At 40.4% G+C, this 21,424-nt stretch overlaps 1 protein-coding gene across 1 annotated transcript; it reads right to left on the bottom strand.

Moving 5' to 3' along the window:
* Nucleotides 1-314: 314 nt before the first annotated feature.
* RBP3 (retinol binding protein 3) lies at nt 315-17,646 on the bottom strand. Its single transcript, XM_050305452.1, has 4 exons — nt 13,911-17,646; nt 6,580-6,770; nt 3,704-3,846; nt 315-1,874 (listed from the first exon to the last, which is right to left on the bottom strand). The coding sequence occupies exons 1-4, from the start codon at nt 16,953-16,955 to the stop codon at nt 1,546-1,548; spliced, it is 3,708 nt and encodes a 1,235-aa protein (XP_050161409.1). The 5' UTR covers nt 16,956-17,646; the 3' UTR covers nt 315-1,545.
* Between the last annotated feature and the right edge of the window lie 3,778 nt (nt 17,647-21,424).

The raw sequence follows: 21,424 nt of genomic DNA, 5'->3' as shown, positions 1-21,424 counted from the left end.
GAATGGATGGCTAAAGTCTTTAAGTAGTGGGTTTAACAGTTAATATTGTTTGTACATGACAGCACAAGTGATTGTTTTTAGGAAAACAAAGCAGCATATCTGGATCATTTAGATATTAAAGAGGCTTAAAAGACTTTAGAAGAAATACATTAGTGTTTTTTACTCATTCATTGACTACTCCAGTTTTTTCCATATTAAGAATATTTAATATTCTTCATACATGTATCACTTTACACCAAATTCTGTATGAGTTTTAATTCATTAAAATATTTTCCACAACACTGAGAAGTTCAACAACAAGCTAGTGCGTAAAAATCAGAACATGAAAATGAGTCAAAAGAGTCCAAGTTAGTGATCACATTGAGTGTAGCTGATAAGACAAATAAGTAGTAAAAAAGATGGAAAGTCTTCTCGATTCTTAAAATTATTTTCCTGTAAAAACTGAAAGTCAGATGTTTAACACAATTTATAAAAAAAAGGGGCAGGAACTTACAAATGAGCAAGCGAACACCAATGTGTAACTACTATAGACTCTAAGTGAATTTTGAGGGACCATTTCCCTGACTTAGGTAGAGCTAGCATTCTGTGGAGATGAGAAATTTTAAGATCTAGATTAGACTTACATGTATTTCTAAATAATTACAAAGAAGATGTTCAACTAAGAATTGTAGGAAAGACAAGGAATGTCGTGCATTGCATAAGCTCATGTCACTATCTTAGTTGCCCTGGAATACACCATTATTTAAAATGTACGTTGTTAGCAGGGTGCAAAGGATATTTCTCAGCTTTTTTTTTTTTCGATTTCTTTCCCCCTCTGTCTTTAGGGCAGGACACATAGCAATCTATTTTTAGTCTTAAGTAAAAACATACGATTCTTTTCCTTGAGCCAGTTGATCCAAGCACAGAGTGACAGACTCAATGTACTGCCTTTCTCTTGCTCATTCTCCCCTCCCTTTGACAGATACTAGGAGAGCAGCAGACATCTACCTTTGAAATACCGGGAATCTGGGTAACCCTGACAGACTGGGAATGCTTATTTTTGGTACATCTAAATGACAAAATGGAGAAGAGACTTGATTTACCTCTTGCAGTTTGGAAAACAGTCTTCCAACTACTGTTAATTCTTAAAGACACGTAAATAGGAATGTACACAATTTCCAAAGGAGAAGTGCCTTTTCTGTCTTTGAGGTTGTTCACATGCCTTTAATACTGACAGCTGGGATTTTTCTAAGGGACCAAAGAAAATCTGTGATTTGTAGCTAAATCTTCAAAACCAGACACACTGAACATTTATGTTTGGCTACAAGAGAGGAATACAGAAACCCCAGTGAATTATCCAAGTATCTCAGCCATGCACAGAATGAACTGGCCTCCACAGAATGGGGAAAAATGTCAGCATGTTGAAAAGGAGTCACTTTGAGCTACATACAGGGACCCAATCACTGACCATAGGGATTGAAATGAAGTTCCCACTTCTTTCTAGGGTTTACATTTGGGAAGATAGCTCTCTTTTCCTAAGAACCAGGGGCATGTTCCTCCACTGGACTATCTAGAGCTGTGTAGGTGAGCGTTGAGCATCTCCTTTGCTTTGATGAGTGCTGTTTCAGCTGGTGTTTCTATGTGAGGAGGCACTCCTTTCCCTTCCCAAGAAGTGCCGTCTGGAGAGATGACTGATCTGGAGGTGGGGATGAAGATGTAGAAGTTGGTATTATCTACTTGATACGTCTGTGGAGAATGGCAGTCACCACTGGTTTGTTCCCCAATGATGAGAGCTCTGCCCAGTCTCTTCATTATGTACACAAACTCTTCAGCAGCCCCGGCCGTCACAGCACTAGTGAGGATTATTAGCCCCTTCTGAGAGCCGTACCTCTCCCCTGTCAGACAGGACAAAAACATCAGAAATGCATCCATTTTCAGAGATTTTTTTGTATAACAGAGCAAAGAGAAGCCAAGGTAGAGGCCTCATTCCCTACCTGCTATTAACAACTCAAGAACTTTGGAAATTTACTTTGTAGATATGATACTATTAAAACACTTTAACAGTAGCCCAGCCTCTATACTGTAAAAAAGGCTGTCTCCCTATTTGGTGCTCTTCTGCCATCAGTTTCTGGCTATGAGCTCCAGCAGCTGGGAGGCCAGCTCATAGTTACTACTGAGAGCTCTTCTGTGGCTTTGACTTTTACAAGAGCTCTAGGTCCCAGCAAAATAGTAGAATAGACCAGTGAGGAAAATTATATTTTCCACTCTAATGGCAGGAATAATCAAAGCTCATCCAGAAGCATCTTCAGTTCGACTCTCACCCCTGCTCTAGGAACATGGCTGTCATAGAGCTCGGCCTGCAACTATTTATCCATTATTTTATGAAATGATAATTATAGTGGTTTCCCACAGTTCTTTTATAGTCTGTAAATAGAAGCTGTTGCATGGCCTTTGTCGTAAACCCTTCAACAAATACCTCTTTATTATTAGGGTCTAAGCCAAGTTATCTCATTTTCTTACATAAATGAGCTGACAGGAACAGGAAGGTTTTTGCACCTTATTTTCAATATATCTGAACATGCTAGATACTTTTTGAGAGTTTAGTTTCTTTGAACAAGTGGCCAGTGTGTTGTAACTGGGACCTGATAACTTGAAAACTACTCTAAACTGGGCTAAAAATATTCTGTAAGTTACAGTATGAGATATAATTCTCATACTAAACTCTAAGAGAGAGGCCAATAGCATGGTAATTAATTTTCACACCATCTTTGCTCTTTTCATTTCACTATAGACATAACAACCATTAGAAGACTCTTTTCACAGTAGATACATATAATACAAGACCAGATCCAGCTCCTTTGAAGTTAGTGTAAGTCTGCTCTTGTCTTTGATGGGAATTGGAATGTGTCCATAGAAATCATATCCTTAGCACAGCCCATCTCTGACTGCCTGGGAAAATAGATGGACCTTGCAGAGGGTGACAGTTTAACCATTTCAGCTGCTCCAAGCCAGTAACTGCAGACACCATCATGACGTTTTTGCTACTGTCTTATCTTAAAAGGGGAAAAGAATTAAAACTCATGTTTAAGGCTTCTTAGCACTCTTAAGTGCAGTTTATGGGCCTGCAGAGCTCTGTTTCTACATGTTGCAACATCTTTCAACTTCTATAAACAGTGAGGCAGGGTGTGTGGGGGCTATGTGACACTGCCAAATGCTTCAAACTCACTCACATGTGCAAAATTTAGTATTTTTCTTTCTTGCATCCTCTGGACAAACTGGGATATTATGATGTTTTCATCTACTGAAATAGTGGATTACACAGGTAAGTAGTGAGGAGCTACATACAAAACTTTATGTGAGTATTGGAAGAGACATTACTAGAGGTCTAGGTAACATAGGATTTATTTTTAATTTTTGCAACTTTTAAAAGCAACAAGTCACAACTGCTGTACACAGTATTTGGCTAAACTTCTGTGGACCACTTTACAAACCTCTGTGTCTAACATACACCTTTCCTAAGAGTGATGAACTGTTACTTGCAGATGGCATTGAGGGACGTGGCTGAAATGCACATTTTTTGTTTTTTACATTCTCTGCACAGCTTGAGCTAATTGTGGCAGGTGCTTTCACCAAATGAGTTGTGGTGTCTAATGGCTCACTTTAAAATACACAAGGAGAGACATCTGAAATGAAAAGCTACTCTAAAAAGAAAGCGTCATTTTACCTTTGAGCTGTGGCTGAGTCCATATTTCCTTTACTGAGTCACTGGGTCTGTCATAAACTTTGTCCAAGAGAACTGGGTGTCCTTCATCAAAGAAATATGAGCACAGGATTGCTATGGGTGTAGTGGAGCCTCCAATATTGTACCTTTTCAAAAATTAAGAATATTAAGGAAGCAATTGAAAAATTTTGGCATGCAGTAGAATCTCCCTTCCAGGTATTGCTCCTTAACATCAATACTGAAAGGGTTTATGGCTACATTTTGATACATTTATATTCATTCTCCCCTATCAGCATTTGCACATTTATCAGATAAACAAAATCCTGTCTAAGAGACTTAGACTTCAAAAACAAAGCTTAAAGGTCTTTTTTCCCCCTAAATTTAACCTAGAAAAAAAATCAGAAAGTAAGCAAATCTGCAGAGAAACATCAGATTCTTGTTATTCTACTCTGAATAACCTGTGCTGTTCCTGACATAGGCAGCAAGGAGTAAATATCTAAAATATAATATGTAAAAGAGGATCCCAATTAAAGCAATATATGTTTGTAAAACTGTTGTGTTCTCTTTTTTTTTGCTACACACAGGGAGAAAACATAGTGTTTTAGATGAGGCAATTTTTTTTTTGCCAAAGGTTGTGTTAGCTGCTTCATTTAGCACAATTGTATTTGAAAATTTTGGTTGCAGTTTAATTCTATCCCAGTATCTGAAGATTAAATTCATTGAAGAGTCTGCCCTTGGAGAACCCCTGCTATGAATACACACAATGGACTATCAAATTATTTTTTGCCTGTCATTTTTCACTAATACTAGAGCTCATACAGCACTAGAAATGTTTGAACTTTTCCCACTAATAGGAGGTGGATACAGTGCTTTCCTGTAGGTGATGTTAGGAGTGCCTAGAGCAGACATTCCAGCAAAAACCTGCTAGAAAATGAGTTTATTCAGTCCAGTGCATAGCTAAGATTTTTCACCTCCAGGGAAGGAACAGACAATCCAGAAGGCCTGTGTTCCAAAGAGTGAAGGTACATCTTTATTCTGCCGCATTTGCGAGCTGTGTAGTGCTGTCCTGCCAGGAGGTCCTGCTGCTGCTGCACAGCCCACGAGACAGCTCAGCCCAGCAGAGTCCAGTTTCCCACAGCTGCTGGAGTTACTGGCAGGCAGAGCAATGTTGGAATGCTCTGGGACTCTCTTGCACACAGTGAGTCTGCAGTAGCTTTAGTGAGTAATAATGCCTGAGCAGTTGCTAGAATTTTAGCTTAACTTTTGCAGGCAAGTACTCCTTCTTGCAGACTTGTTGTGTGACAACAGGGAAGCTGTTCAGTTTATCAGTGTCTCTTGTCAATGCTCTGAGGGTTAAAAATAGGAAGTTCATGAGTGGCACAGCTGTTCAGAGGAACTATTAAGGTGAGAGACATTATGCATTATGGTTAATCCCATGATAAATCAAAATTCTCAAAATATGAAGTTCATGATTGGCCCAGCTGTTCCAGGGAGGAAAACTTGTAAAATGAGAAACATTATTCATTCCAGTTAATCCCATGCAACATTTAAATCATCAGCCTTGCCTTAAAATTATAAGATTGGTTTAGGGAGAATTTCAAAAGGTATAATTGTTTGGGGTTCTCTTTTATATGCCTTCAGAGACTGGATCTTTTGTGTGCACTCAAAGGACTGGAAATATATTAAATATTAAAAAAACCCCAAACAAACCAAAGCAACCCAAGAAAAGAGCTATAATGAAACATTTCGGTACTTTAGAAGATTTCATCTTTGCTGTTTTATTGTCCCTGAAATTTTTTGTGTGGGAGAAAACTGAGGAAAGAAAGAGGAAATTCTGAGTCATGTCTCAAGTCTGTTGGAAGATGTTGGTGCTTTTGCTGAATTCAAATTCAGTTGTGGGTGTGTTATATTTGTTGCTGCCTTGCCTCCTTTGTGCTTACATAGTAAGATCTCTCTGCTCTCATTGCTGTACTCATCTTTTCCTACCTATTCTGCAAATCCCACAAGAATATTAAATTAAGAGCCCCATGATGACAATGGACACAAGTGGTTCTGCCATTAAACCCAAGTTCTTACAAAGGCCTTCTTTTCTTTTGTTGATGTTTTTAATATTCTGGGCTCACAGACATAATCTCTGGACCAAAACAAGGGCATTACTTACCTAAATATTGTATGAGAAACACATATTTTTTATAATAATTTTCTTTGATTGCTGGCAACAAATGGATGCCATCTTCTGGCTTGTAAGATTTGGAGCATTATTGATACATTGGAGTGTCCAACAGAATCCTAAGCTGAGAGCAGGCCTATGATGCTGCAGCTTGGTGCAGCAGGGTCTAGGAGTGCTACAGCACCTCTAAGCCACCTTTGTGCTCTGTGTACAAGAGTCATTTTGTACAGAGCTGATTGCCTAGGATTACTTAGCACTGCAGATAAGGCAAACTAGATGCTGTAACACAGCCTTACATGTGGCCTGCCTTTTTAACTGTTGAATCACTTGACCACTGCATGAAGATTTGTTAAAGTCATATATATATGTGTGTATACATATATATATATATACACATAAAATACAAGGTACATACACAGATTAGAAAGAAATTAGAGAAACGTGTCACACACATGTGACATCCAGGATTGCATTCTGCAACCTGTTCCCTGAGTTTGCCTATTTAGTTCTAAACATCTCAAGTGATGGTACAATTTATCTTCATATATACTTCCAGACTATTATTGTTTTCCTTGGCTGTTTTCCTTTTCTCATTTAATCCCAGCAATGTTAGCCTGTGAACAGGACAGTAAACCATGTAAAGCTAATTCACTTTTACAAATAAAATGCTGTTTTGAAAGAGCTTTGGTTATTTGCCATTCAGAGTTACCTCATGTCCATGATTAATGCATCTGTGTGAACAATTTTCTTCCAAACATGCTCTATCAGTAGGTCGGACACCTGGGTTAGAAGTTCAGTGTCTCCAAACATATCGAATCTCACATAGCCGATGTTGTTTTCAAATACATTTGTGTGGAATGAAACTTTAATCAGATCTTCAAATACTTCTGGAGAAGGGATCTGAAAGAGTTTGGAAAGACAAAACAAATCATTTGCTGGCACTGATAGCTTGGCACAAAATATAAAAAGAATTATGGGGTTCAAGTTTAATCCAGGTGGGATATGTGTGAGGAATGTGACCAAGTTTGAAAAATATAACAAATTATACAATATTTTGTCATAATAAACATAGGTTAGCATTGGCTGATGCATTTTTGTGCATCAATAACATGCCTAGAATCTGGATCAGGCACCTAGATGCCAGGCTTAGTGTACTTTTCAAAATTACAGGAATTTTCTTGGACTGGATAGGCTGAGAAGGCTACAAGAACAATCTTGCTAAGATTCAAAAGATTCAAATCAAACAAGCCTGCAGCATAAGCCACTGTCCCAGTGCCACCCAAGCTCACTTGGCTTTATGAGTTCTTTCTAAACTTGGCACCTGGGACTTTTATAATCTTGATTAGCCAAATCTAATAAACAGCTGCTGGCTGCAGGTGAGGTTGGCCCCAGCCCCTCATAATGACCTGGTTCCTGTGACAGTGAGGAACCTGATGTGTTGGGCATGTGCTAAGATACTCGTGAAGTAGATGTGCTAAATCTCTTATATGGTGGCCATGTGCCTGGAGTCTCACGTGTTAGGCTGTGATTGATTTAGCTTGTGCTAAACAAAATGTCTGCTTTAAACAGCAGACATCTTTTTAGTAGCATCATGTAGCCAAATAATAGTTATCCTAGTAAACCCTACACACGTTGAGACATAGCAATTCTTATTGCAAAACTTCTGTTTTGCATGCAGTATCTCAAAATGGAATAGTCTCCCTCAGCTTAAGGAGATAAGACTTTAGGACACTTATGACTTATGCGACCTTCAACCATTTAGCCCTTTCTCCTCAGAGTTGCCATTAAAGTTATTTTATACCTTTTAAATCCATTGCCCTTTCCTATAGCTCAGCCCCAGACAACCCATACTTTACACTCAAAAAAACAAGGAGTCAGAAGTGAGCCATGTGCTAAAAGGTGCTCTTCCAGCCTGTGATATGCCACAGAATGTGGAAGGCATTTGGGTTTTCCACGACTGTAGAGAAGTCATGTAATCTCCTGCCCTCCATAAAGTGCTCTGGCCTAGAGTTGTGCTCCTGCCAAAAGTAGGTCTGCCACAGCACAAGGAGGTTTTTCCAAGGCATGTGAATGTAGCTGTATTTGACACAGTGCAAGACTTAACCTAGGAGAAAATTACCCACCATATTACACTTTGTCACTCAATCCCTTCTGTATGCCAGAATTTCCAAAATATCAATCATTAATTTAAAAGCCCTGTTGGCTAGTAGTTGTTGATCTGATGGTAAGAGCAAATTCTTTTCTGTACTCTTCTTTCTCACTATACCTTGTGAAAAATAGCCATTGTATCTGGACTGTAAACATATTAGTCCAGCACTACTGAGTTTGTCATTTCCAATCCACTTCCCAGTGACAGCAATGCTACGTGATCTGCCCACTGTACTTTGATTAACAAATCACAGTTTTGAAAAATATATCCAGCATGCATTGATTGTTCTGACAGAGCTTCTATCTAGTTCAGAGATACTGGTGCCCCCAGGAGGGAAAAAATCATCACTCATTGGTAACATCTACAAATAAAATTGATGTGTTACTCTCAGCCACTTCCTAATGATATTTTAACTGAACCCACAGTTTTCTTATCTCTGTCTCCAGTAATTGCTAGATGCATACCCATAAACATGTTGATTAAGAATAACCTCTCTGTCTGGTAAAATTTTTCTCTGCTTGTTCTTTTATTTTGATGTGTGGCATCTTTGTTCACTGAGGGCTTCAGCACTGTTAACTCTTGAAAATTCATTACAGATTTCAAAGTGGGTAGCTTACTCTTAAAGCCTCAGGTCTCATGGGGTTACATGAATGTCCAAGGATCTAAATGAAAGGTCTTCATTTTCATGGCTGCAGGAAAATGTATGAAAATAATTCTATTCTAAAGGCTATAAGACTGGAAATCAGATCAAAAGCACTTAGAATGTAATTTTGGAGTGCCAGGGAAAGCATCCTAATGTTTTAGCAAAAGAGGTGAGGAGTCTGGAATTGCCATTAGAGAGTAATTGTAGTGGAAAACTGCAGGTTCATGACACTGGTACATGGCCCATGTGCTCCTGGTACCTAAGGAGGTAAGACTAGCTTACCACAGGAGCAACCACATGCTCTGCTTTGGAAGGCAGGGCTCTGTTTGTCCTTGATTAACAAGGACAAGTTGGGACAGGATGCAGCTGAAAGTAAGATCCTGCTGCTCAGTCAGACAGTGTTTACATACAAATGACTTGATGTTAAATATAAGCCCTCAGGTGCACACTGTAAGCAATGTAGCTAAACTAAAGGACATCCAAGCTAACTCCACTTTAACCCAAGGAAAAATGTTTTTTCATTAACTATATAGGGCGTCCAGTCCTATTCTGCAGACTCCCTTCCACAGGTGAGAGACCTTACTGGAATACATGATGTGACAAAAAACAGGATCCAGAATGCTGCCTTGGACTTGTGCATGGAGTTTCATCCCTAGTTCTGTGACTGAATGACACACATCCCAAGAGTTGGCAAACTACTTTTCCAACTGTGCCTCTCTTTCCCCTTTTCTCTCTTCATCTCTCCCCTAAGTTGTTTTTTTTCTTTTTAAATGGAAACTGTATTTTCATAGCTATTTTTGGGCTGACAATTGTAAGGTATCTCTGATTTCCATTAAGGTTGCTAGTGCTGTCAACTGCTAGATGTTAAAATATTATCAGCGAACACCCTTGTGCCATTGCTAATACTGAGATTAGTTTAAGAACCATGAGATCGTGGGGGCTGAGTGGCAGGTTTGTGCTTTTCTTGGAATAACATTTGGGTTCCTTTCATACCCTCGCAGGCTGGAATGGAACCATCTGTCCTAGTAGTGTCCCCAGCTCATGGACTGAGCAAGATGAGCTATATCCCTGACAGCTGATTCTCAATTGCTCTTAAAAACACCCCTATTACTGGATGATTTCCAGGCAATCCAGTCTAGTACGTCACTACCCTTACTATTACAAAGATGTTTTTATGATCTAGTGTAAACAGTCTAAGTTCACTACTTTGTACAGTTTAAATTCAATTCTCCTTGGCCTATTTACTATGGACAAGGGAACAGATTATTTGCTTCATATTTAAAACAGCCTCTTACATGTCTGAAGACTGTTTTCATGTCTTCTCTCAGTTTTCTTCTCTCTGGAATAAACAACTCAAATATTTAAAACTTTTTCTAAATTGCTTTTATTCAGTCTTCTCTTTATCCTTGTTCCTCTTTTCTAGTCTTTCCCTGCTTGAGCCACATCTTTCCAGAAAACCATTGCCCAAGACTGTGCTTATTATAATCTAGATGAATTTTCTCCAGAGCTAAATGTAGCAGAACGCTTCATGTCTTACTGATTATATCCTTCCTTTCTCATTCCAGTTTGATGATGATTATTATTTACTACAACAACTTGACTCTCTGAACTTGTGCTCAGCTTATGAACTCTGAAGATCCATATACATTTTTACAGGACTCCCTCTAAACAACGTTTTTCCTCCCAGAATTATGCAGTCAATTACTATAACCCTAGAAACTGTGTAATAACCTGTAAGTGTTTGTGTTTAACCTCATTCTGCTTTTCAGAGATCATTTCTCCAATTTTTTCCCAGAACTGTAGCTTTGAATTCTAATCCTGCCCTCCATTGCACCAAGACAGCCAGGATGATTGGGTTACTGCAAGCAAAAACTGACACCCTCTGGAATGGTGCTCTGGAAAAGGATTAAAAGGAATTATTTAAGGCTATCAGTCCCCTCTGAGGGAGTGCAAGGCAGAGTGAGAAGCAGCACTTTCAGCCCACAAAGGGTGGCACTGCACAGCAGTGTGTAAGCCTGTTCTGACAATACACGGCTTGTAGCACACTCATTGCAAGCGAGTGAGTAGTTATTTTCCTGACGATGACCTGAAAGATTACATTTGAAAGCAAAATTTTAAAACACAATTCACAGTTACATTTTGATTTGCATGCAAAATCCACTGAAAATCCTTAGAGTGAATGGCCAGATCTACCGTGACATTAATGGCAATGGAGAAAAGTGAGCACAAACGGATCTCTCTGGTGGGATTGTAACTGCAACCGTAGCTGCTTTGACACTGAGTGTCAGGATCAGAGGATGGAAGGTACCAGGAAACGAGCAAAGTGAATGACAAAGTGTCATATTCTTTTCTGCACCAAATACAGAAAGCAAGCAAGAATTGCAAAAGATGAAGAATGAGAATTAGCACGAGAGGAGGGGGGAGAGAGAGACAAACAGGAGAATAAGAAGTAGGCATTATTGAACTGTATGTCAGCAAGTTTACAGAGCTCTGATTGAAAACCAAAATGTTATTTTCTTAACCACGAACACTATATACAAAATTTGCTTCTAGGAAGCCTGACTTTGGAAATTGGCGTTTATGCAGCTGACAACTCTGGCTAACATTGACCTTGCTGCTGCATAGAGGAGACATATTCACTACTCTGTATTATGCTTCAGCAGCTATTCTAGTGCCGCAGATGCAAAGGTCTACATGCATTTCACTTGGCTGTCTCCTATGTCCCAACCCATCCTTCCTGCATTTATTCATCATCACTTTCAATTAATTGTGTTGGATCTGCTTCACTGTCAAGGTCATTAACAGTAACATCCCACTGTCAAGGGAGAGGGTGGCTTGGAAGATAGGTAGCACAAGAGAGAAACTGACTCTTAGCTTTTTGAGGAATCAGTGTGATACAGATTAGGAAAGCCACTCTGTGGATGCATAGGACTGCCAAATATTTTTTTTTTAATTCAAAAAGTTAATTACTGCCATCATGTAAACTTCACTGTAATCTAAAGACATTTGCTCTCTGGGGTATCCCTGAAATGTTTCACAGAAAGCATCCATCTTAGCTCTACAAAGCAAAACAGGAGATTTAGGTACTCCTGGCTCTACAAGGCCCTTTCTTTTACCTCCATCTCAAGGAAAATCCTTTACTTCAATGACTTCAGTATCTTTGTACACATCCTAACACTGCTCTCTTGTCTCTCTGCCTCTCCATTTCCTCCAGCACTATGAGGGAATACTTATGCCTCTGGAAACTTTAAGAGACATATGATTTTATACATTATTTTGGCTTGAAGAAATCTCACATTTGTCCTGATTTTCATCCATACTCATGTGACTTCCTGAACAAGGGAACAAGAGGGCATGGTCTTAAGCTCTGCCAGAGGAGGTTTAGGTTGGATATTAGAAAGAAGTTCTTCACAGAGAGAGTGATCAGACATTGGAATGGGCTGCCCAGAGAGGTAATGGATTCACCATTCCTAGAGATTTTTAAAATGAGGCTGGATGTGGCACTGAGTGCCATAATCTGGTAATCACAGTGGGGTTGGATCAAGGGCTGGACTTGATGACCTCAGAGGTCTCTTCCAACCCAGTTAATTCTATGATTCTATGATTTCCTTTTTATGGATGTATACCTCTTCCAATAATTTTTCTTGACAAAGAACTATGATAAAGAAAGGCATTAAATAGCATAATGGCATTTCTTCACTAGCTCTATCAGGATGAGAATTTCACATCATGTGATAAATAATATATTTGTCCTCTACATCCTGTTCTCAACGTTCAAGGTCTGAATAAAGTAAGTAAGGTCTGAACAAGTGAAAACAGCCAACAATATTCATTAACAGTCTTCAGTGTGAAAACAGTGACTAACTGGAAAGATGAGTCCATGTTGTAGAATGGGAAGAAATTATGATGTATCACTACTGATGCATTGATAATAACCTAGCAGAAAGCTCTGTCAAAAACTCTGAAATGTCTTTAGAGTGAAGTTTTCTACACCCAACCAAGTTATGAGGGAAAGAGAGAGATGGAATGGAAAAATCCTTTAATTAATTATTTCCATTTAAGCTTAGAGGCAAGAATAGGGCCAGCATCTCTTGGGTAACAAACCTGAAAAGAGTGCCCTCCCCTCTCAATGCTTGGACTTTGTCCTTGACCTTAGTGTTTGTGATAATACCACAAAGGTCATGCCCACTTTAAATCACACATGCCAAAAACTTCAGAGGGTGGACGTCCAGGGATTTTCTCCCCCAGGAAACACTTAATAGTTACCTGACACTTAGTCTACTCTGGTTCATTGCAAAGGCAAATGTATTCTCTTCAAAAAGTAATTTTATGAGTCCCTGGAGAACGTACATATCTGGTAGCAATTCTAGCACAGTAGCCAGAAAGGAGCTAACTCCATCCAAGAAAGGGATCAGGTTATCCTAAGCCTCTATTTAATGTGAAGATGGAATTTTAACAAGTGCTCCTGGGAGCTCCCTTCAGCACAACAACGAACAAGAAAGATTGCCAAGGCAGACCAATGTATAAACACTCAGGCTCAGAACAAAGCATGGACTGTTAACGCAAACCACACAGCAAGGGCAAAAGTAGATTATTAAAAATCAATATTTCCCTGGGGTCACCTAACTTCCACCCAGATACTTCTTCCAAAGTATTTCTAGGTCACTGGAAAACTGTCTGATGCTGAGCACGAGGTAAAATCAGAACAACTTTCCACTGTTACTACCAAAGGAGTTGCTAATTATTCTGGTGTAGCTAGATGTCAATTTTATATAGAAAAATCCATCAGAGAGTATGTGGCTACATGTTTAGTCTGCGTATGCATTTTCTACAATTCTCCTTAAATTGCAACCTGGGTTTGTAACTGGTGGGTTTCTGCATTCATTTATTACAGCTTGACAAGTGGTAGCACTGAAAGAGAGGGGATCACAGAGACAATGAGATATCTTCCCTCTTACCATGAAACCCTGTTTATTTGCTTGCGGCAGATGGCAATTGAGAGAGATTCACAGCCTGAAGGTTTTTCCCAAAAATGCATGCATCCAGAAATATCATCTATTACCACAAGCTACTAGCCTGACTTGCCTTACTGTCAGAGACAGCTCAGCATACAAAAACATTGGCTTCTCCCCGGGGTACAGGTAAATCCTAGTGGGTTTAAGATATGGGATAGAAACAAGACAGCGTATCTGTCTCAGTTCTCCCATTCTAACTGCCATCACTATACCTGGGTACAAGAATACTGTACCTGTTTTGGCATGATTCCGGGGATGCTGTACTTGGCATGTTCAGGGATGTAGAGTAATTTCAGGTGTTCATCATCAGAAAGAGCTTGTAAGATGGCAGTCACCTTCCTGGCCAGCTCTTCTTCTGTATTAATCCTTTTGTAACTGTGTTTGTTGATGTTCTTGGTGAGGTTGGATGCTATAACAGTCCCAATGTCCACAAAGGCATAATTATCTGCCACAAGCTTGCCTACAGTTTGCAGTGTCTGTGGCACCTGGGCACGGAGGTTGGCAATGTGCTGAGCTACAGCCATGGCTTCACTGGCCTGGATGGTGATGTGTGGCTCCACCCCAGAGACACTCCATACTTTACCAGTAACTGGGCTGAGCACCACTTGGCTGGGAATAGAGGCATACAGGGAACTGTTACCAACACGATAAATGCCTACTGAGAGGGATCCACCGACTGTGGGCTCACCAATAACTGTGGCACGGTGCAGGTCCTTCATAGAGCGAGTGAAAGCTTCCGCTGCTGAGCCACTCATATGGCTTGTTAGGATGTAGATGTCCTTGAGGGAGCCATATCTCTTGCCAGTGAGTTGGGGGAGAGTCCACACCTCTGTGCTGCGGGAGGTGCTGCGATCAAAGATAGTGTAGAGGTGTTGCCGAGGCTCAGGCTCAAAGAAGTAGGAACAAAGTATTGGGATAGCAGTGGAGTAGCCACCTGTGTTGTACCTCATGTCAATAATCATGGCATCTGTGTCCACTAACTTGTTCCATACCATCTGCAACAGCTGGGGCCCAATGGCCTTCACTGTTTCTGCCTCAGCCATCATATCAAAGCGAAGGTAACCCAGGTTTCCTGGCAATACCTCAATTTTGAAGAGCGCCTCAATGATGTAGCTCAGCTCTTCAGGGCTGGGAATCACATTGGGAAGCTGTTCTTCTGGTGTTGGTTCCACATGGCTGTGGAAGACGTGAAGCCGATGGTCCCCAGAGGCCTCCTGCAAGTCACTGGTAAGCTGGGAAGCCAAAGTCTCAGGGTCTATCGCTGATCGATAACCTCCTTGGGCTCGTTTGGCGCTGAGCATAGCACTGGCCTTCCCAGCCACTTCTGGGATGGCGTAGTGAGCCTCTAGGAGCTGCCCCGTACCCTCCAAAAGTACTCCCATGTTCTTGTGGAAGGCTAGCACTTCTCCAGCCTTCTCCAGTGCATCCTCAGCCAACACTATGGCATCAGGAACAACTCCTCCACCCATCCAGCTTTCCCCATGGTTGTCAATGAAGGTGATAACAGGAACTGTGATAGTTAGGCCACGGGTTATTCCCAGCTCAGGCTGCAGCAGAGGGAAGGTACGGGTGTGCAAGAGGCTTCCTGCTGTGATCTCACCAATCAGTGTGGCACGACCCAGAGACTGCATGAGGTAAGCAAACTCCTCAGCAGCTGTCGCAGTGTGGTGGCTGGTGAGCAGGTAGATGCCACGCTGAGCTCCATAGGATTGACCCAGCAGTTCTGCCTGGCTGTTGTGCTCCTGTGTGTGGTTGGTGCTCCTGTGATAGGTTGTGAAGAGATGGACAGGACCAGCAGCAGGGTCTTGAAAATAGGAGAGTAGCACAGGCACAGCAGAGGAGGATGGACCTCCAGGGTTGTAACGCAGGTCTATGATCAAGTTCTCTGTATTTTGAAGGGGCTTCCACACTTTTTGGACAATGTAAGGTCCCAGCTTAGCAAGCACAGAGGCATCTGCAAACTCATCAAAGCGCATGTAACCAACATTGCCTGGCAACACCGACACCTTGAAGACAGTATCCACCAAAGCATGCAGCAGTTGTTCATTGTCAGGTAAGTTGGCTGCCATTGCAATTGGCTGCTCAGCTGGGGGAGCGGCAGTTTCACCTGGCATCATGACTCGGACCAACAGGCGGGGGTCTTCAGATGATCTCTGCAACTCAGTGTTGAGTTTGGTGGCCAGGTCCTCTGATGACTGCACAGAAGAGAAGTCAGAGGAGGTGAGGTGCCGCACCAGCGGTGGCACTCGTTCCACTAAACTGTAATAGTCCTTTAATATGTTTGTGAGGTGGCTTAGGGTGCCAGGCACTGCTCTGCGCACTGCCAGGATGTCCAAGGATTTCTGCAAGGCTTGCTCTGCCTGAGTAGCCACACATGGCATCACCCCACTCACCTCCCAGCTCTGTCCACCCCCACTCAAAGGGCTCACAGATCGTGAGACGGGAACCATCATATAGAAATTGGAGGGGCCAATACGCAGCTTCTGGATGTCCAGTGAGCCCCCAGCTGTCTTCTCTCCAACAGTGATAGCCCTGTTCATGTGCTTGAGGATGTAAGCCACATCTTCAGCCACTCCTGTGGTGTGGCGGCTGATCAAAACAATGACATCCTTGTCCTTGCCATACCTCTCTCCCAACACCTTTGGCAGTGTCCATATCTCTGTGGTGGTGTTGGAGGGCCGATTGTATACAGTCTCGACATGCAGTACCTTGTCTTCATGCAAGTATGAGATGATGAAGGGGAGGCCAGAAATCTGTCCCCCAGTGCTGTGACGAAGATCTATCACCAGGGCAGAGGTGTCTATCAGCGTCTTCCACACCTTGTCCACCAGGTAAGGTCCAACTTTCTGCACAACTTCCTCTCCTATGATATAATCAATCCTCAGGTAGCCAACATTGCCCTCCAGCTTGTCATACACGACCACGTGCTCAATAAGATTCAGAAGTTGTTCACGAGTAGGGGAAACCTCAGCTTCTTGTTTGGGAGCTGCATGTGGTAATGGCTCATAGGAAATCACCAGTCTTGGGTCATTCAGAGCACCCTGTACTCCAGCTGTCAAGACACTGGCCAGCAATTTTGGATCTGAGATGTCCAGGATCTCCCCGCTTTTGATTGCTTGTTCAATGGCTTCTTGCATTCCCACTAGGTTTTCAGGATAGCAGTAATTATCAAGAAGGACTTTAGCCATGTCCAGCACTAGAGTTGGCTGAAAGATTTCCTCAGCAGGTGTGCTGTACATGATCAGTGCTGAAAAGAGTAAGAAATAGGTCCCGATCATTTTGCCTTTGTATGGAATAGAAAAAAGTCAGAAGTTCTTATTGATCAAGATGAACATAGCTCTCCAGTGACTCTCTGTGAATCACACTGAAATCCTTGTGTTGAATCCAGGTGCACTGAACAGATCTTTTATCTTCATTAAACCTTTAATCTCATTAAAATGGAGTGCATCATCCAAAGTGCACCAATAGACGAAGTTCAGCTCCTTACTACTTCACAGACCTCTTATGAAACAGTAATAAACTTCAATCATCAAGGAAGATCCTTCTAGCAGTTAATTGTTTCCAAAAGGTAATGCATTGCGTATTATAAAGTGGTCCTGGCTTATCCTGCAAGTGAATTGCTTAAATGCAAAACTGATTTTTACCACAGTTAGAACAGCAATCATTCTGCCTTTTACCTTTATCTATGAAGACCTTATACCAAGAGATTTTTCAGTGACTTAGTTGTATCAATATTTAATATCTTTTTCAAAAGTTGTCGATAATATACTGTCCTTGGTGTTTTGCAGCCTGAGATGCAAAAGACTGTTCTTACATTCTCTAACTAAGGGCTCCAAACAAGGAACTCCAGACATTTAGCACAGCTCATAAAATCCAAGGTAATGACAGCCTGTTAATTTCTGTGCTGAGAATTGCCAACATTTTAAACAGGACTTTGAAACACATTTGCCTCAACATAATACAGCTAAATCTGAGGTGACTTTAATCTTCACAATTTGCACTCAATTAGGATTTACTTGTAATACTGTTGGGTAACATATGGTCATGTCTGATGACAGCTCCCAGCCAATAGACTGTAGGCTCAACATACCAAAATAGAACGTGGGGGGGTTGTTTTCTTCGGCTCACAATGTGTTTGAGACCCTATTGTATTAAGAGTTTGAAAGAGGATCAGAGTATGGGGGATGCGGCTGCAGGCTGTACTCATTCTGAGCTCCAGTATGGCATGCCAAAGACATACAAGAGCAGATTCCTGGCTTTAAGTCTGAAAAGAGTTGCTACCCCAGCCATTCTGTTTGCTGGAGGTAGTGACAATAATAGACTTGGGAATCTGGGAAGAGCACATTTTTTTACTGCTGTCAAAACGTTGCTACATGTGAATACATGTGGAGAGAAGAGTCTAAAGGTGGTCTAACCTTGGCTGGGTGCACTCTGTTGCTGTCACATGTGTCATGAATGAAACCTGCCAGTCACATGAACAAAGTTTAGCATAGTCCTCTTTCTGGGTCATTCAGTTGTAAAAATAAGGGAGTTCTGTGAAGTTTCCTTGTTTAATGTGTCTACATAGTAGTAGTCTTATGTTTATATGCAGGTACTATCTCATCCCAAGGTTGATTTGAATATGTGTGTATGTAAATGTACAAATGTAAATCCATCAAAGAGAGCAATTAAATTGTTCTAAGAGTCCATTAGAGGAAGGATTGCTCTATGGCAAAAGATATAAAAGTTGATGTTGCAATCCCCGTTATCTCTGTCAACCAATCTGTGCTATCATCTGTAAAAATCCCTAGTTTAAAAAATGTTGCCATGTCTTTTGTCAAAGGAGAGGCCTAGGATATAGTTTAAATTGTTGCTGATAATGTATAAATAAGTCATTAAGCTCCAAGTATGTCACAGCAACATTCCCTGTGCCTCACTGGTAAAGAAGCAGTGAGATTCATGTCTGTTGTATCTTTTTAATTTCAGAGGGTGTCTATATTGTACAGTGTGAGACATCCATTACAGACTGAATTCCAGGGCATTATCACCAGTTTGAATTGTTCTTGCTTTCTTCAGGCAAAGAATAATCCAGCACTACAGGGTAGAGGTAGCTGGACAAAAACTCTCCAGCATAACCACATTGTGTCCAGAAACTGCCTTTTGAGCTACAGATTTATTGCCAGGGCTGCATTAACTCCTGTGTGTGGCTTATAAGTGAACAGGACCCCAAGCAAATTGATTTCTACTGCTTTGCTAACCCATGGCTCTTGTGTTTGTCTAGCTTGGAAAGTTTTTGGGGCAAGGGGTCTCTTTTGCTACATTAATGTCTATCACATACCCTACCTTTATTTCTGACCTCTGATAGTGTCTCTAAATGCCATTACCACAGGAATAATGGCACGCACTGTAGTGTAGATTAAGACAATCAATTCAATTAAAAAGATGTTGTATTTCATAAATGCACAACTGAATTCTTAAGTACCAGGTGCTCTGCACACTGATCAAAGCAGGAGAAAGTAAAAACATTTTGAAGTAAATCATTATGAGCTGTGATTGTGTGACTAATGCATATCACCAAGAGGGGGATGGTACATACATAATCTTAATTCTGGCATTTCCCACTTTGGAGTGTTTAACATTTTAATATTACTTGCAATTTTTTGTGTGTTCCAACACACAATTCACTTTCAATTAATTTGAAAGTGAAGATATAGATTAACTAATTTTGTTATGATGGAAACAAAAAATAACAATAAGGAAACCATATGTATTATCTAAACCAGTGAAATAAAAATGTGTATACATGGAGCAGTTAGATATTTTGCCTGCTGGGCTGGGGTCTTGGGTTGTTTGATGGGTCCCCTTTTTTGTTTCTTATTTCTCTCTTCCTTTTACTCCTGCTGGGTGCTGAAGGAGGGCATGCCCAGAAGCCAAGAAACAGGATTACAAATTGGACCCATTGTGACAGGAATTGGGGAAAAAAAGTACAATAATCCATATCCCTAAGAGCATGTCAGGATGGATCTCTATTTATGTCTGTCTGTGCAGTAGCTTTAAGCATGCAGCTTTCTGTCCCAGAAAAAAGAATGACATTGCATGTTCCTGGACTATAGTACTTTCCTTTTTAATCCTTCAGTACACTGCACATAATGGACCCACATTTACATGAAACTATTGAGGAAATACAGAATAATGGTGGAAATAAGGTTCAATTATTTACCATAAAATTTTGAAAAATTAATATTGTCTAGATTTCTTGGAAGCAATTTCATTTTGCTGTTTAAATCACAGCAAATCTGAAAAAATCCTTATTTTTTAAAGTGTTTTCTTTTTCACTGTATTCTCTGCCATTTCTTGCTTTTAGAATAGAATTTAATGTAACTTGAAATAACAAAGCATTACTCAAATTACCTCACTTTTAACTCGCTGTGCAAAAAGGTGAATAGAGTGTGAATAGGGTGCGAATAGGGTGTTTTAGATGTTAAATATAAGGTGTTAACAGTCACCTTATCTTACTCTGAATGTAACAGACATAGATGAATTGCCATGAAAATCATAGTCAGAAAGGAGACAGGAACAGACAGCAACTGAGCATTTTTAATCAGGGTATGTGCCAGATAATTACCTTCCACATTTAAATGGCACCTATATATCCACTGTTAAACTCTTTATATGGCGATTTTTCCCCCAGCATTTAGGGAAGCATTTCTAGAGATTCACAATATTCTTCTCTAGTGAGGTCTTATCTAGAAGTTAAAATCACAAAACAGCACTTTCCTGCCTGTGTTTGTTGTGAAGTCATAAGAAAAAAGAAACTTTTCTCTGTTTTTCTGACATTTATTGGGCACTTTATCACAGTCTAAAGACTTTCATATCAGAAGGGCTGGAAACTATAGCTGACGTTCTTATGAAGCAAAGATTTTGAGAAATATATGCAGGATTGTGATTAGATATGACAGCACAACATAGCTCAGTTTATTCCTCAAGTTCAGATACATAATTTGTCCTCATGTGCTTTATCACTACCACATAGAAAGAAAACAGCCTTACAATGTAAATGTAAAATAAATTATTTTCCCAACGTGCACAACTTACTATGCTAGGACAATGGAAAAAAGTATTTTTCCACACTGGGTCTATTCAGTGATCTATTTCTCGTGGCTTGAATTCAATGACATGTAGCATTCACTGCTATGTTGGTAATTCTTTTTAGATGGTATTAGAAGGTAATAATCCTTTCTTGTGTGGTGTGAATTTTTTAAGCTTTGGAGAATGACTATTTACTTAATTATTTGGAGACACACATAGCTTAAATTTTTATCAAACACACTGTTTAATGCAAGTCTGTTCATTGAATTCTAAGTACCCAGATCCAAAATGTAACTCTACTATCAGTCCTAATTTCTAATATAACCCAAGCCAAATTCTTATTTTGATTTTATTTTTGAGCAGAACTAAATAGCTCAGGCCCAGATTTAGCTTTTATAGCTCATAAAACTTTATGATCCTTTAAAATCTGTCCACAAGTATTTCATTTTCTGACTTCCTGTGAGCATGAACTTCCCACATATTCTGAAAAGAGGTATTTTTTTTTTCTGTCCCAGTCTAGTCTGCAGGCACAGTCTGCGTCACTCAGATCAGATGCTAAAAATACACCATGAAAGCAAGATTAAATGTTTTGCTTTACATATTTTGCTCCAATACTGCCCAGTTCTCATCTGCAGCTGATTTCACCATTCTCTCATCAGACTCAGGTATACATTTGACC

The sequence above is a fragment of the Myiozetetes cayanensis genome, unplaced genomic scaffold (assembly GCF_022539395.1).
Source record: "Myiozetetes cayanensis isolate MyiCay16 unplaced genomic scaffold, myiCay2020 scf10, whole genome shotgun sequence".
In the NCBI taxonomy this organism is placed as follows: domain Eukaryota; kingdom Metazoa; phylum Chordata; class Aves; order Passeriformes; family Tyrannidae; genus Myiozetetes; species Myiozetetes cayanensis.
This window is presented reverse-complemented; position numbering and strand designations above follow the sequence as displayed.

Bases quoted from the DNA above. Each gene is read 5' to 3' on its own strand.
- RBP3 (XM_050305452.1), bottom strand. From the start codon at position 16,955: ATGATCGGGACCTATTTCTTACTCTTTTCAGCACTGATCATGTACAGC. The intron at 3,847-6,579 runs GTAACTCTGAAT...ATTTTTGAAAAG, and splicing joins GCATTAATCATGGACATGAG to GTACAATATTGGAGGCTCCA. The intron at 1,875-3,703 runs GTAAAATGACGC...CCTGTCTGACAG, and splicing joins GACTCAGCCACAGCTCAAAG to GGGAGAGGTACGGCTCTCAG.